This window comes from Rosa chinensis, chromosome 7, assembly GCF_002994745.2.
Source record: "Rosa chinensis cultivar Old Blush chromosome 7, RchiOBHm-V2, whole genome shotgun sequence".
Taxonomy (NCBI): Eukaryota; Viridiplantae; Streptophyta; class Magnoliopsida; order Rosales; family Rosaceae; genus Rosa; species Rosa chinensis.
Window position 1 is genome coordinate 51,299,816 of NC_037094.1, and position 17,351 is coordinate 51,317,166.

The following is a 17,351-nucleotide window of genomic DNA, read 5'->3' on the forward strand; positions in this document are numbered from 1 at the left end:
TTCTTCAAAGACTTGTAGTTATGAGCGGTTCACCAGAGCTGACTGACGGTGTAGGTACCAGATACGTAGGAACAGGCATATTTGTAGGAAGATTTGGCAATTCTGCCTCAAAGTTCAGAACATGAACTGCTTGCCTTATTGAGGGCCTTAAGCTTTTATCAGGGTGAACACACCACAATCCTACAACTATCATACACTCTACTTACTGTGGTGGGTTTTTCTGTATTGCTACGTGTTCATATTTTAGTTTCTGCCACTATTGTGCCATGTTAATGCATTCTGCCACTTTGTAGTTTGTAATGAAGCATTGAAGATTTGAAGCTAAATTGTATTTGTTCATTGTTTGTTTATTAATAGGGCTTCCTCAATGGCATCTTCCGGAGGATATGGAGAAGAAGAGTTAGAGGCTTAGGCTTGCAATTGTTTTATGTATGCTTATTTAGGACTCTTTTAACATTTGAATATTCTAGATGCAATTTTATTACTCTTTTAAGTGTTTATATATTTTCAATTACATAAATATAAAAGCTATAAAAATAAAATTAAAATTAAAAAATACAAAACCGCCTAGGCGCTCCTCCCCTGCCCACCGCTCGACTAGCGCCTAGCGATTTTTCGAACCTTGGCTAAAGATGCTCTAACTAAGTTAAATTTAGCTTTAGCTAAAATGGCTAGCTATTTTTAATTAGAGAATTCTGCATAGCTAAAGCAAAAGTTATATTTCTCTCTTCTATTTTGTCCAAATGTTAATTTATGATTCGATAAAATATAATATACTATGTACAAATAACTACAATTGTTGAAGCTGTTATAAAGTAGAGAGAGAATAGTTAGGAGGAAGTAGAAATGTTATCATTCAGTCTCATTAGCCTCCTTTATATAGAGGTAGGGTTTACATTAAAGTACATAACTAATAAGTATTTACATGGACATCCACATAGATAATAATATTTACAACATTCCCCCTTAGATGTCCACCAATGAATGATGGTATTGGACGCGCTTATTGTTGCCTCGTTAAAAACCTTGCCAGGTAACAAAAACCCAGTGGGACAAAAATAACCCTGGTCGAAGGACAAAAAGAGCACAACGCGCATATCATAGGTAACCTGCTTCTGGATGCTCCCTCTGATGAGAATCTCCTCCTGATTGTTGCAAGCCTCATTTATGTATGCGATAAGCTGCATGTACCATGTATAGTAGTTTGATGTGTCTATCACTGAAGTGAGACTACATGTGCTTTGCATATGGGGGCTCATCACAAATTTCATACCTGCAAAGTTTAAGCAATAGCAACAAAACTAGACGATTTTCAATAAGCCTTACCTCATATGATAAGGTTAGAAACAATCTCATATGCTCAAATTCATACACAAAGTAATAGCTAAACAATATAAAGAAATTGACACATTTAACTTTGTATAGTTTAAAACATTGAAAAATCATCATGGCATACCTAGCCATACACATCAATACCTTTGCGTATTGATATGTCTCATATAAGATCTTCAAGAGCTCTAAGTGATTCATAACTTTACGAAAGTTAGAATATGTTGCAACATTATAATGTCACGCCCCAGATTTTACACACATGAAAATCGATATATATAATCCCATAATTATACATGCGTGAACGTTTAGTCATCAATACAAAATACCTGAAAATCTTTTTCCCTTTAAACCAAGTACCTACTGATGCCCTGAACCCTCAAAGTTAATATACACTCGCTCCATAGAGTTATATATTACACAAACTTACGAATTAAATTGTCAACAACAATTAAACGTAAATGCTGCTCAGAGTTAACTATACAACGGAAGTCCTTATCAATGGTAAAATCATAAAAATGCCTTCTTACCATAAAGCTGCAAAGCCGCTACCTCAGCTTCAGTACGATTATCCTAACCTGCAGGATTAACCCCTACACCGTTTGAATGGTGCACCGGGTTTCCACATAACAAACCCGGTAAGCTTTTGCAAGCCCGTATGAGTAACTCAAAACCACACATGTACAACTCGCCTAACGAGGAAACCCATCAACTCGTAAAAAGAAACACACACCCTGTTTTCCCAAAACAGCACATTCTTTTCCCAAAAGAAACGAATACAAGTCACCCCGTGACAAAGTCATATTAATTGAAAACTCTGACAATTCAATATGCATTTCCCAAAAATCACAATAAAGTTCACACCGTGACCAAATCATATAAATTGAAACTCTGACAATTAAATATGATACACAAGTCCTCCCAGGACAATTAAAAGAAAGAATCCCCGAAACTCCCTTTTAAAAACACATTCCCAAATCAACACAAGTCACCCCGTGACAAAATCATAATAATTGAAACTCTGACAATTTAATATGATAAACAAGTCCTCCCAGGAAATTTAAAAGAAAGAATCCCCGAAACTCCCTTTTAAAAACACGTACTCATGAGCATCAGATAGCTCCCCACTAACCCCCATGATGTACTATGCCAACAGATTAGAGCTCTAACTGATCGTATCCACTCACCCGGCTAAAGGTGTGAAGTCCCGATATATATGCCTGAGGTCACTCCCAGCAACCCCAAATCCTCAGACTTCCCCGGTCGTGAGATCAAAACCTTTCAAAATGGTCACTCAGGACCCAAAAATTACTCAACTCACACAAAAGGAGATGTCACCCCGTGACCTCCAATCATCAGACCTCAAATCAGTAACGATTCACAAACGATTTAAGTCCGAAACCCCTATTTTAAACTAAATCCCCAAAGTGACGCCAATCAAGGCGAAACCACATCCGAGACCACCCAATGTCTCTGGAACACTTCTACGATCGATATGTCCAAACTACAAGTCGATCGGACGCTCGGATCCTCACGGATCGAAGCATCAAACGGTCAGAAACCGTAAAAATCACAATATATTCATACGATCTCCAAAAATTGCGTATTATATATCAAAACGCTCGTATCGACGAGTGGATGATATACAATACCAGAAACTAACCATTCCATGGCCGGAAGGCCACCATAATGCCGCCACAGTCGGCGGTGCAACCACCACAACCACCACCGGCTAAAACTCAAAACCACCACAATCAAGCCAACCAGAAATGTTAATCATGAAGAGTAGAGCAACTTTCATACCTGGAACTAAGTCTGGTTCGGCCTAGATCGTCCTAGATCAAGCTTGCAAGATCGGCCAATCGCAGCCGTCTGATCAAACCCCAGATTCGTTGTGCACCGCAGATTTTCAAACCTAGATCTTCCACTCCACACGCAAAATCGTCCTTCAAGGCGGGCATGAGGATGATCAGAAGAAGGAGGAGATTCCAAAACCAAGAAGGATCGGCCGAGACGTCGCCTAAAAAGTGGATTTCCGGTCGGGTCCCGATTGCGTCTACTGTAGCAGCTCCGATCTCTACCTTCCGGTGAACCGCCGTGCAAACCAACACCATAGGGAGGAGCGCACGGAGGAGGCGAACTGATCTGGGCTCGTCTGGTGGTCTGCCGTCGCCGGAGCTCGTCGGAAATCCGGGTCAGATCTACCGGGTTTGGGTCGGGTCAGTCGAAAATCAGGAGAGAGAACGGAGAGAAAAGAGAGTTTCCGAAAATGGAAACTTACCAAAATGAAAATAGTAACTTTCCCGAAAGGGAAACCCCTATATATAGTAACTTTCCAACTTTTTCAAACGCTCATAACTTTCTCATACGAACTCCAATTTCCGCGTTCCATATGTCCACGAACTCGTATCGACGCTCTCTACAACTTTCGTGAAGGAAGTTTTAGAGGAATCTCAACGTATCAAAAGTCAACCTTGAACCCCCCTAAAGTAATAGTTTTCAAATAATTAATTCGTCCGAAACACTTCCGCTCCGTCCACGAGCCACGAAAACCGTCCAACAACCATAAATTAGATTCCGGAAATTCCTAGAAAAATAATTACGAATTTCCGGGGCATCACAATTATAATCATAATTCGAATTCGATAATAGTCTCGTCATAGTACTGATTAAGGCAATTTAGATTATGTTGACTAGAACGAAATGAGTACATATGAGCCAGCTTTAGACTCTTTGATTCCATGATTGACAGGCTCTTGCAACCATTCATGGACTTGCATTTGAATCTTTCAAGGATTTGATAAGCAATAGGCTTATAATGACACTTTATTTTTGAGATTTTGCTTTTAGTAATGTGTCTTTAAGATCTTCGTAATATACGATGACAACGTGCCATAAATCTCTCGTTAATATAACAGCTATATGTAACACTGTATTTATAGAAAATTTTCATTCATATAAGAGAAGATATTCATAATCTCATGTCTCTATAAATAGACATTGTGTCATAGTGATTTATCTTCACTTTTGATAAATACTCTTTTGTAACTTGTAGGGTTAAAAGGTCTAAGTATTTCATTACGTTTCAAATATTCAATTTCATTGGAATTGCCTCTTTCCAATTTGGCTAATAATATACTTTGTCGACATTCATGGTGAAACATGGTATAGCATCCATACAGCCCTTAAAGATTTTTGGTAGCTACCAAATGTAAATTATCATCGATGATCAACAACCATAGATCCCATACATTCTTACATGCATGCATTAGCTATAATAAGCTTATTGATATTGGGTACCCATGCCACTTCTGGGGTATACATTGTCGCTTCTAGGGCAATCATTTCTCATAGATGAATTATGCAGCGAATGTGGATATTTTTACTTATATTCTTATATAGAGCATTATAAGGCTTGTATAATCTTCCCTATTTTGGGAGTTTAAATCTTTAGACCTGGTGGATACAATCCACACAAATTCACGCCGTTATTCAAATGACCGTAGTATTGCCTCTCCTTAACGGCGGGAAGACTGTCTTATTATGACCATGCTCAAAAGATGCATTCAAAAATCTATCACTTTCTTTGGAGTGAAGATGTTCATTGACTGGTGGCGAACCCAAACCAAGTTTTAGGTCAAAAATGTTTTGTCTATTAGCATCAACCATATTGATTTATTATTGTATCACTAAGACATCATTTCCTAATGGCGTACCTACACCCTCTGTATGTGTAGCCATATTAGGAGCTGTGATATTATTTAATGACATTCTCTTCAGGAGTCTACATTGTTTTTTTCAGGTTTGAATTTTTTTCTACGAACTGCAAGTTCTAAGATTTCGTAATTTGAACTTCAGGTTCAAATAAATTTGGTCTTCGAAACTTCAGGCTCGAGGTGACTAAAGTGAAGCTTCAAGTTCACTTTTATAATCAAAGCTTCGGGTTTGAGTTTTACTGTTAGAACTTCAAGTTCTACAATGAAATTTTGAACTTCTGGTTAAAAAAAAAAATTTACATTCGAAATTCATATGTTCGAGGTATAGGATTGCTGGTCCATATGAGTAACAAAAAAAAATTAATTTAAAAGATAAGTATTGTAACGAAAATACATAATAAAATAGAAAAATTGCAAGGAGGAAAAATAAATAGATAAAATATGCAATAAAATTAACTGTGGTAGCTTCTGGTTCCATTAATGAAGAAATTACACAGAACTTCTGGTCTGCTTAACTTCTCAAAATGATAATCTTTTTTCTCTCTCCTCTAATCACACAAGAACATAATTTTATCTTGTGGAGAACGTAGCTTCTAGCTTTAGCAAGTGTTCAAAATTGAACTTCAAATTCATATTATCTTGCAGAGGAGGGAACCCTAATACCCAAACATTTTAAGGAACTTCCGGCCCTCTTATAATTATTGGGGATCAAAATAATGTGAGTTCATATACTCGATTATATAACTCTGAGGATCTTCTGGCCCTCGTAATTGTATAAGTTCTGAAGAGCTTCATGTCACAATTTTCTAATTTACATTTCATGAACCTAGAGGAACTTCAGGTCCCCATATGATCAGGGATCAAGCAACATGCGATTTTGATCATTGTATAATTCTGAGGAACTTCTGGTCCTCATTAATTGTATAAGCTCTGAGAAACTTCATGTAGCAATTTTGATTATGTAACTCTCGAGAAACTTCAGGCACTCTGTAATCGAATCAAAAGACTTCAAGTCTCGATCTATTGACTTGTATAACATTCAATGAAAAAACTTTTGAGTTCTCATATAATCGGATCAAGAAAGATGATTACAAAATCTAGTTGAATCAAACTTGAAAAAATACATCAATATCATGTAAAATGACTGCATATAAAATAAAGACATACTGTTGTATCGTAAGTGTGCTATCCCAATGCTATATTGCGACCACCGAGATATGTACCGTTCGAACACAGCAATATTGCATTAGAAACTTTGCTTATCGCATATATGAGTAAGACAGAATACATACAAGAGATGGGTGGCTGAAAATAAAATAATATAAGATCAATAGGCCAGTAATCAAACAAACGAATCTGCCCTCTCAAATATATGCTTGCGCACAACTTTTTGTGCCGTACATCACAAATCCTTACTTGAAGGAGCACAAGTCTAAGTATGGTCTCGCAATTCTATGTACAGGAAAATTAAGGTCTATATAAATCAACAAACACCAAACCAACCTATACACAGATACCATTAGTATATTGATATACACAATAAAACAAAACATGATTTGCTCTCATATATGATCAGATCTCATGCATATTTAGGGGATCAAGATAATTAGATATAAATCAATGATCATAATGATAAACGAATTTGGCATCGCAAGAACTTTCATTGAACATGAACGATGACCCATATATATATATATATATATAAGATCTACTGGTATATACAAGATAAAGAACATTTAGATGATAAACCCAATAAAACAAGTCATATATCCTATGCACTGAGCTATCGTTATTGATCAATACGAAGGTTTGATCAAATGAGTCTGCGATAAATAAAATCAAGGATCCTAAAATCAATGTACAAGATAAAACTCATAGATCCAAGTAATTGGTCAAAGCAATAGGATTGCACCGTAAACCTCATGGATCATCATAGAGTTAAATGAAAAGATGATAGAGCAAAACGTGCTGATAACGTGTTATAAAGTAGAGAGAAGATAGAGAGAGAATAGTTGTGAGGAAGTAGAAGTGTTATCATTCAGTCTCGTTAGCCTCCTTTATATAGAGATAGAGTTTACATCAAAGTACATAACTAATGAGTATTTACATAGACATTATTATATTTACAATAAAAGCAATATTGTTAAATTAATAGCTATAATTCACAATTTTAACTAAATTAAAAAAACAGAAGAAGAAAAAAGAAGAAGAAGAGTAAATTCTACCGTTAGAGATACCTTAAGAATTTAGTCTACTAAACCTGATTTCAATTAATGAAGCAGACCTCCGAGGTCTGATTGTCCCATGGGTACGGACGCACATCAGTCGCAGTTAATAAACGTTCCCCGCTGTACCCTACTAGACTCTTCAATAAACCAGACCGGACCCGACCGGCGACGAACAAACGAACGTGGACGAACTCGAACAAAAAAATAAATAGGACCCCCGGGGGGCCCCACCGGTCCGTCGCGCCCCCCAGATATTTAATTACTTAGAGAGAAAAAAGAGGACCTTTGAGAGGGAAGGGGGGGGACAGCACCCACGAACGCGTCTGGAATGGAGGGCCCCACTGATCAGAAGAGGGAAAGGGAGGCGCGCGGACAGAGTCAGAGGTGGGGAAGGGGCCCCACTGACTCTCCCCCCTTCCCTTGGGTTCCTTTCATGTACCAGCTGCCTATCACATCATCCACCTGTCCTCGTCTCTCTCTCTCTCTCTCTCTCTCTCAGAGAAAGAGACTCACTTCCCCTTCCTTTTTTTTTATTTGCTGTTCCAAATTCTCAGAGAGAGAACCAATTTTAATTTTATAATTCCTATGCGAGCGAGAAAAGGAGAGAGTGTTACTTTGCATTTTGGTGTCTACGTCGTCGGCCTCTCTCTCTCTGTATCTCTCACTCTCTGGAGGACAGAAAAGCAAAACAGGAAGCAACCACGATCCATTAGGTTGTTTCCGGAACCCCCAATACTCTCATCATCATCATCAACATCAACATCAACATCAACATCATCACCCCCTTCCCCAGATTACCTCTACAGGTCCGTTTCTTCGATCATTTCGTTCCCTTTTTTTTTGTTATTGTTTGGACCTGAATTCTGGGATGGTTGTGTTTCTAGTTATTGCTTCAATACTGGGTTGGGTTTGGTTGGACTGACTTGAGTCTTTCGTTTGTTCGAATCTCAAAAGGATTCCAGTTTGTTTTTCAACCTTGGAAATTTGGGCTTTGAGAAATTTTCTTCCTTTTTTTTTTTTTTTTTGGCTCATTAGGCGAAGTGAAATTGAACGTTTCCCATGGAGACTAAAATGTAAAGTTGATTTGTTGACTTGAGGCTATTCTCAGCAACCAAACTGAGTCTTTCATTGGTAGTCAAGTTCCGTCTTTGAATTTTATTTCTTTCATTGGTACTCTACCCTTGACCTTAAAGTTTATGGAAGGAAATATGGTTCATTTTATACTTAAGATCTTGCTTTCATATGGTGCAAGAGTTTTGCGTATTTTCTTTTTTGTATCATGAATTTTTCTCTCTGGAATGAAGCAGGTCGTAGTGATACTTGATTCCGCTTTTAAGTTTCAATTCGGGGAAGAATATGGTTCAAGGTTGGTCTATCCTTTGAGGTATATGCTTTGATTCCTCTACTGCTTTTATCATACTGAGTCAAATTCATTTGCGCTTGCCAATTTATTAAAATCGCTCGTGTAATTGAAGCATGGCTAGCATTATAAAGTAGGTAATTCATATGTTCCGTGTTGCTAAGTTGGTGCATTATGTTTCTATGTCGTGCGGTGGACTATAAAGTTTCATTAGCATATTCAGTTAAGACTCGTCTTAATCTCTGCACGGTGAGATTAACCAGTTTGTGATGAATTTGATTCTTCAGGAGATCCCACTGCCTACAGCCGGAACATTTGGGTTATAACAACTGAACTTTCTGTGGAGTTGCACAGTGCACCACGTATAAAGTTCTACCGATTCCAGTTGGCCTGCTGTAATTGAGTTGGATGGATGCATTTATTGTAGGAAAAAGTCCATATATTGTAGGAGAAAGTCATGAACTTCTGAGTATACTGTTGGTCACTGTCATCCTTAAATTTTTGTGCTGTTAGGAATCAGTCGACTACCGTACTCTCAAAGGAAGTGAAATGGAAGACAATGTTGGGCACCTTGGTTCTCCCGAAGGGCAAAGTAATTTAGCAAAGGCAAAGAGCTTATCTGATTGTCTTGGGATATCAAGTGATGCAAATGTTGAAATAGAGAAGGGAGTCCATATATCTGACCATGAAATTGATGGTTCCAAAGATGAAAATGTGCCAGAAAGGGTAGGGATTGGTCATTTCTCTTCGACTGGTTGTACAAAGGATGATAATTTGAAACAACCATCTTCCGTGATTTCTACTGTCAGAAATTCAATACTTGAGGGAGACATTCATGCTGAAGGAACTTCCAGAGTAACGTCATGTCGTAATGGACTTGATAATAATGAGGAGAGTGAAGCTTCTGCACCTTTTACGGTAGGAAACCCTTCTGTAAAGAAAAGTTCCGTGAAAAGTGATGTTTGCTCAGACAGTGAACAACCCAGTCAAACAAAAGTTGATGGTTTTGTAGATGGGAAAATGGATGGATATCCACCAAGCATCGGTGAAATTGAAGTCAAGTCTTCAGTGCAGATGACCTTCCATGATAAGCAATGTAAATCCGAGTCTTCTTCTTCCAACTCAGCACAAGTCACTCTTCCAGCTTCTTCAAAGGATAGCTGTCAGGAGATGTCAGTCTGCAAAAGCTCATATGAGAATATCACACCTAGCGCCGTAGACACTTCAACTTGTACAAACTTTAAGCTTGAACAGCCTGCATGTAGAAGTTTAGTACCAGATATGGCCGTGCATGTGCCAAAATATCAGCTGGATGCTACCATGGTTTCATCCGAGGAACAATGCAATGACAATAAAGCTTCAGAGCCAATTGATAATGTCAGAACAAGGGGTAGCGGTAAGGTGCTTGGTTTGACCCCTGTTAATAGATGGGTGAGTGGAGAGAATATTAATCATTTGAAGTCTGATGTCCCTAAGAAGAAAATTACAGAGCGTTATAATAAAATTAGATCAGAGACTTGCTATGACCTGGTTGATGATGATGCACTTGAGGTGGCTTGGAGAGTTGCAAAAGAAGTAGAGCAGGAGGTTGAGGCTTCAGGAAGCTCCTCTTCAATACCAGGGAGAAGTAGCAAGGTGGTTCATCTCAGCTCCGTGGATTCAGCAGGTTCTCATAGAGAAGGCTGCTTAACAGAAAGTGGTTCTATACACCAGAAGTGCAATGAGTCTGATAGTTTCTGTTCCACTAAAGAGACTATGGATATAAAACCGGTGACAAAGAAGGAACAGTTGTCTTTGGATGTCAAAGAGCCGGTTCAAGGCTTGGTCCCTGGAACTAGTGATGGCTGTCAGAGGCAGGGATCATCCAGCTTTGCTACTAAAGTTGAAGGTGTAGCTGCCAGTCACCAGACTTCTCATGTTTTTGGTATTGATCTTAATGAAGATATCCTGGAAAGTGAAGAAGAGTATCCTCAGAAGTCCATCAAAGAAACTGTATCTCTTCTTGAAAATGTGTCAAAGCCAATACCTGTTCTGGCTAAATCTGGAATTCCATTGTGCTTACCTGTGCCACAATTTCAAAGTGAATGGGACCTAGGTGGTTGGAGGGGTTCAGCTGCAACTAGTGCTTTTAAACCAACTTCTTTTTCTGAGAGTTGTAATAGAAATGCATTGTCGACGAATGACACTAATTGCAGCTCGAACTATTCACATGTTAAAGGGATTGACCTCAATGTTGCTGCTGCTGGTGCTGAGTTTGATGTTGAATTACCCTCCAAGAAACCTATCCCAGCACTGTCTGGTAATTATTCAAAAGATTCATCTGTTGAAGTGAATTCAAGACGAGCAAGGATGCTTGACATTGATCTCAACTGTGTTAGTGAAAATGGTGACAGCTCCCGACAATTGTCTCCACCAGCTTCTGTTAGGGATTTTGATTTGAATGACAACCTAACTTCTGCAGATGCATGCATTGGTCCGTACCAGACATGTGTAGGCTCTTTAGGCTTGAGAAATGGGGATTTAGATGATCCAGCGGTCTCTTCTGTGGAATATTCAAGACAATCAGACTGTAAAACTATCAGATCTTCATGTTCTCAGGACTTGAGTTCAAGGGGGGGCTTTAGTCATAGTCATGACAAACCCTTTCTCGTTGCTGCAACCAATATGGTTCCCTCAAATGAACAACTGCAGAGGATGGCTGCCTTGCAACAGAAGGTCGCCTTTTCACCACCACCACCACCACCTCACGCCTTTCTCTATAATAATGGATTCTGCATTGACCCGAACAACAGCTTATCCCCAACTGTTTACCCTCCTTCCTTCCTTCCATATATGACAGATCCACGTGCAACCACTGTAATCCCACAATATTTTGGTTCTGGTGCTGTTCCTGTGTTTCCGATGGCCCCACATCTAATGGGGGTTCCTCATGCATCATCCCCTAATGACATTGCTTTCATCAGGCCAACTTTTGATCTAAACATGGGAGCAAATTCTTTGGAGAATGGGAGCAGGGGGATGAATGCTAGACAACTTTCTATTCCTGTAAGTGATGCAATTATGGAAGAACAAATGAAATCTTTCCAACAAGTTGGTTTGACTGCTGTACCCATGAAGAGGAGGGAGCCAGATGGGGGATGGGACTCCCATCAGCTTTGCTTTAGACAGGCCGCTTCTTGGCGTTAGGTTGGTTTACCCAGAGTTCTCATCAGCAAGGTTGCCAAAAAATCGATGTGATGTATACTTCTGGATCTCTTCTATAGTTCAGTTATTTGACCTGATTACGATAGCCAGTGGAGTTTTGGCGTCAGTAGATATGAGTTGAGATTATGTTCTTAGGTTATTCTTCTTTGCCATATCTATTCTATATGCATACTTACATCTACACTATGCATACTTAGTCGATAAAGGGGCTTCTGTACACGGGTTATTTTTACTCGTTGAATATAAATAACTTCTACTTGGTTCCTTTTAACATGTTTAGTGATTGGTCATTGGCTAGTTAATGAATTTCACATATTTATTCTATATACTGATGATGGTGTTATATGAATGAAGTACATGGCTATCTGCCAATGAGAAAGCCCCTTTCACAAATGGCAAACAATAATAAATGTAATGAAGGTGGCAATTTCTGTTTCTTTGATGTGATGAATGTTTTTAGAGCAAGTATAATAAATTCATGTCATTCAGGATGTTGCAGCTTATTCATGGGATATAACTGGTTTCCACATTATTGCTTTTGTTTTTAGCTTGCTGGTTATCTTGGTGGGATATAACTGGTTAGCTTAATGTCTTGTTTGGGAACAAAGAGTCAAAATTGTAAAGCTGACTTCTTTTTGCTACTGGGATTTTTCTGTTGTTTTGCTTATCCAAGGTGGCATGGAATTGTTGCTCATCACATCCTTGTGAAGCCAATTTTGTTGCAAACGTAGATAACCACCACTGGTCATTTTAAAGATGTCTTTGTTTGGGAGCATTCTCTTCCCCTTTCTGCTTCAGCTGCTCTTCATTTTGATCACTTCGGAGTGGATTGTGAGCGTGAATCCTCTCTGTGGTTTAGGTGTTTATTATATATTACTGTCCCACAAAGGGCCACAATCCACAACTCGGACGAACATCTAATTGTCCACAAACCATTGCTCTATTATTGTTTTCTTTCAGCATCATAATGTTGCTGAAATCTTGCCCGGAGTATTATTCAAAAGCGAAACTAACAAAAATTAGGTAGAGCTATTGTGACCTCGTTAAAATTTTGCTAAAAAATAATCGACGAAATAGAAGAACCATGTACATGTTCACATCTATATGAGCCAATTGGGACCTAGGTTTTTTTGTTTTACACCAAGTAGGGTGGTCCTATGATTCCTAACTCTGCACATGCACTGTCTAATCTAGGTTTCATATTCTTGCTCCACAACAGAGGGCAACTACACTCTATGCCTACTGTTATAACAGAATATAAATCATGTTATCAATAGTGTTTTTTTTTTTGGGGTCTTTTTTGTCGAAGATGATTGTATTCATCATGTATGCACTAACTAACCAATAATTAGTTGTGTATTTCATTCTCTTGGATCCACCACCTCTTACCTAAGTATTTGAACGCTCCATTTCTAGGTCCTCTGCAACAATGACCATGTTTAAGGGAAAAACCAAGTAAATTTGAATACCCTCTATGTGGAACAAATTTTAGTACTTTGTTAGGCCACGATTTGTGGCATATTCTTTTGTAATGCTACCACCCAAAACAAAAAAAAAAAAAAAAAAAGATAGCTGTAGTGGCACTCCAACTATAACTGGAATTTATGTTGTACTTTCTGAACTTAATTATACAGCAGTTTATTATTTTTGAATCCAAGTCTATCAAAATTTTCCACTTATCAAAGGGAGAGATTTGTGTCAAAACGAGCTCAAACTAAACAAATTATTTTAAAGTCATAAATTATTTACGAAAAATGTAATTGATCCAGGTGCCAGTAGTGATTACTTACCTATGACTAGCACCGTAATTGAAATTGATGTGTTTTGGATGGAGCCGTAGCCGAGACTTCACTATCATGCATGTGTCATCTGCAGTTTGAGTTGAGACCGATCAGATCATTAGGAAGAAGATGAAAAGCAATATCACTGAAAACGTACGAAAACGACTCCATCGATGGAGTAGTGCCTTGTGATGGAGACTCTTCATTGCCCCACCGCATATTCTCCCCCACAACCTTCCAAACATATCCCAATTTCTGATCATCGTCTTTGCTTTCAACACACACATAGTTACAAATTCACAATCATTTCACAGAAGTTCCAAAGATATTTAACGTCAAACCATTACAATTTTATCATCTAAACCGACAAGTTTCAGATAGATTGCTTGAACTTAGGTGGAGACTAATCCATCATGCTTTTGGATTGATTAACGTTAACAAACGGCTGAGATAGTGGGCGGCGAGCTGCGGGCCTGCGGCTAAGACGGTGGCGGATAAGGTCATCACAAGGGTTCACCTATTGCCTTCGTTTTTTTTTTTTTTTAAGGTTTGGTTTCTTAATACCAGTTTTTTGTTGAAGCCTAATTATGTTATGAGAAATCTTAAATACACCCCCTCAATTACTTAATAAACATCTCTTATATTTTTTTGTCTCATTCATTCATCAAACTTTCATCTATGCCCCTTCTCATTAAATAAACTAGCATTTCTCCACACATGCGTAAGTATATTTTATTTTATTATTATTATTTTTTTTACAGAAAATAATAAAGAAAACGGTTATTTCAAACATAAAATCATGGGAGAGAAAAGTGGATTGTGGCTTTTTTTAATTTATTTTTTTAATAAAAATATATTTTGTAAATGTCATAATTGTCCTCGTGATTTAATTAATTCTCAAAGTTTTTTAATCTTCTAGGGTCATTTCCGTCAAAATTTTTGATTTTGGCTAACAAACTCTCTTCTCTTAATAATAGTATAGATAAATGAAAAAGACTTTTAAAAAATTAGGTCAGCTATGTATCATAAATTTTTATTTAATACATTCTTTTACTATAATTTTTTTTTATTGTGGAATTAATTGCTAATTAATTCCGGCACTTTGATATATTACTAATTACATTTCTTTTTTCTCATGTCAATGAGGTTGGTATATCACTAGAAAATTGATTAACTTAACTTTCTTATCTTTATTGTTCTTCAAGTTGAAAAACTTCATGCCTCTAAGATTTTTAAAGAGATTATCTTCATGATAAAAATAGTCATGGCCAATAGTAAAACCGATAAAGAGTAGGCCATGGTGATTGTTTTGCAAACAAAGTGATTGATGATGATGTATTCATGTATCCAAGGTATATTTGATGGTTTTATAACCTCCTTCAATATGTTTCAACAAATTTCGTTGTTTGCTAATTCTTTATGTGGACTACAATTATTTCATATGCCATTAACTTTCACGTATGATCTTGAATTGAGGTTGATAATATCACAATCGAAGACATAAGAAGAAAATTTAACCTATAAAAAATATTTAATTTGTTCAAGTAAATCCAGAATATGTGTCTGACCCAAACTCTAGGTTACTCGTGCAAGTTGTAATAGGGTTAATGTTAGAGATATTCGTAAATATCTAATCATTGTACGATTATGTTTCCATGTACAACTCTGATTCTATGCTTGTAATCTTCTATATAAAGCGGCCCCTATTATCAATGAAAGCACGACTCAATTATCTCATAATTTCAGTTTTCCTAAAACACGTTATCAACACGAAATAGTAACCCTGAAACCCTAAAATCGTAGCCTTCAAATCCTAGCAACCATGCCCGCCCGCCCACGTTGAAGTACTCGATCCCAGAAGCCCAGAACCGGCGGCAAAACCCTCAGAACCTGCCAGAAACGCACCGAACCTGCCACCGAAAATTTCTGAATCTGTTGGGTTAGCCTCGCTCCATCCCTGTGCACCTACCTCCGCGCATCCCTAAGCGCAGCCCCCGCAAGCTAGCCTCGCTAGCTGTCAACAGATTCAGCCTGCCCTCGCGCAAGCCCCTGCGACACCGGCCGACACCTTCAACAGTGTTAGCCTCGCCCTTGCAAGCACCTCTCGCAGGCCTTGCCGACAGCCCTGCAAGCCTCGGCGCAACCCCTCGATAGATTAGCCTTGCTTGCTGCCGACACGTGCTGGCAACCCTCGCCCACACCTCTCACACGCCTGCAGAACCCCTCGCACGCCCCTTGCGACACCTACCGATAGCTGCCAAGCAGATTAGAGTCACCAACGCAGCACCTTTGCATGCCCAGTGCAGATCCTGCCACGGTTAGCCTTGCTCCGGCCATAGGCGATTTTTCTGGCCACCGGTGACTTTTTCCAGCCACCTCCGGTGATTTTTCCGACGACTCCGGCAACTTTCCGACAACTATTTTGAGGTATTTCTTACTAAAAGTTTCCGTTTTTGTGTTTTTTCAATTTCTCTTCTTTTCTTAGGGACTTGCAATTTTCCTTCTTCTACCCCCTTTCTTCTTTCATGGGGGGAGACCTAAGCCGAATTGTGAGGGTTTGTGCTCACTTCAAGTCTGGAGCTTGTAGAGCCCTCCAAACTTAGAGCTTGTAGAGTCCTCCAAACTTAGAGTTTGTTGAGAAGTTATGATCGACCACAAACACATCATTGTTTTAATCTAATCCAACCCCTCTTGGAATTGAATTTCTTGGAAGCGATTTCACTTAGAAATTCCTAATTTCTAGAAGCGATTACGCTCATAAATTTCTATTGTTTTCGTGGTAGCTTTTTTCGGTCTGAAACTAACCCTTTTTCTTGTTCTCTTTCAGATAACCTAAACAAATTGGACTTTGCTTCATTGAGAACAACTGGCTCTAGATATCACAAGTGGGTTCGTGATGTCTGCCAGCATCTCAAGGCCGAAAGAATCCTAGATACGATTCTTGAGCCTAGGCAGGACGTGCTAACTGTTGAGCAAACTCAAGCTTTGGAAGCAAATAGAGCAGCCTTGGAGGCAAATAAGGCTAAAGCCATCATCCTAATGACTCGTCATATGGATGATTCACTCCAATATGAGTACATGAATGAAGAAGACCCCAGAAGGCTGCGGGTCTCACTCAAAGAAAGATTTGGCAACGTCCGTGACTCCCTGCTTCCTGACCTAGAAGTGAGATGGAATAGGCTCCACTTTTGTGATTTCAAGTCAGTCATTGACTACAACTTGGAAGCACTTCACATTAAAACCTTAATGGAATTCTGTGAAAAAGATATCATAGATGCGATGTTGATTGAGAAGACTCTCTCTACCTTCCCCGTTTGTGCTTTGATGGTTGCTAAGAACTATCGAAATCGATGTTACTGCAAGATGGATCACAAGGTTTCATGAGCTCATTGGAGCTATGAATGTTGCTGAAAAGCATGACAACATCCTTGTGAAAAACTATAATTTGAGACTCGTGGGAACATAGCATATTCCGGAGTCCAATTATAGTTGTGTCTCTAAGGGAGGGCGCCAAGAGCGAAACCCTAAATCTAGGAACAATTCTGGACGTTCTGGTCCATTTTCTAGCTCTAATGAGGAAGGTAACGTCCAAAGTAGGCGGACACAGAACTGAAGAGGTCAACGTGGAAAGAGAGAGGGAGACAACGCCTCTGGCCATGTTGGTGGTGCCACCAACACTAAGAGCCATCCAAATGACATTTTCAAAATGCCTCAATCAATGGAGTCTGAGCAC

The 17,351-nt window shown here is 38.7% G+C and overlaps 1 protein-coding gene across 4 annotated transcripts; it reads left to right on the forward strand.

Annotated features, from left to right (window-relative positions):
- The first annotated feature begins 7,815 nt into the window (after positions 1-7,815).
- On the forward strand, positions 7,816-12,163 carry LOC112176788. 4 transcript variants are annotated; one of them, XM_024314867.2, is made up of 3 exons: positions 7,816-8,079; positions 8,581-8,657; positions 8,921-12,163. In XM_024314867.2, the coding sequence occupies exon 3, from the start codon at positions 9,183-9,185 to the stop codon at positions 11,817-11,819; it is 2,637 nt and encodes an 878-aa protein (XP_024170635.1). In that variant the 5' UTR covers positions 7,816-8,079; positions 8,581-8,657; positions 8,921-9,182; the 3' UTR covers positions 11,820-12,163. The 4 variants fall into 4 exon arrangements, with proteins under 4 accessions (XP_024170635.1, XP_024170637.1, XP_024170636.1 ...); XM_024314869.2 differs by having other exon boundaries at positions 8,581-8,639; XM_024314868.2 differs by lacking the exon at positions 7,816-8,079 and having other exon boundaries at positions 8,137-8,657.
- The last annotated feature ends 5,188 nt before the right edge of the window (positions 12,164-17,351 follow it).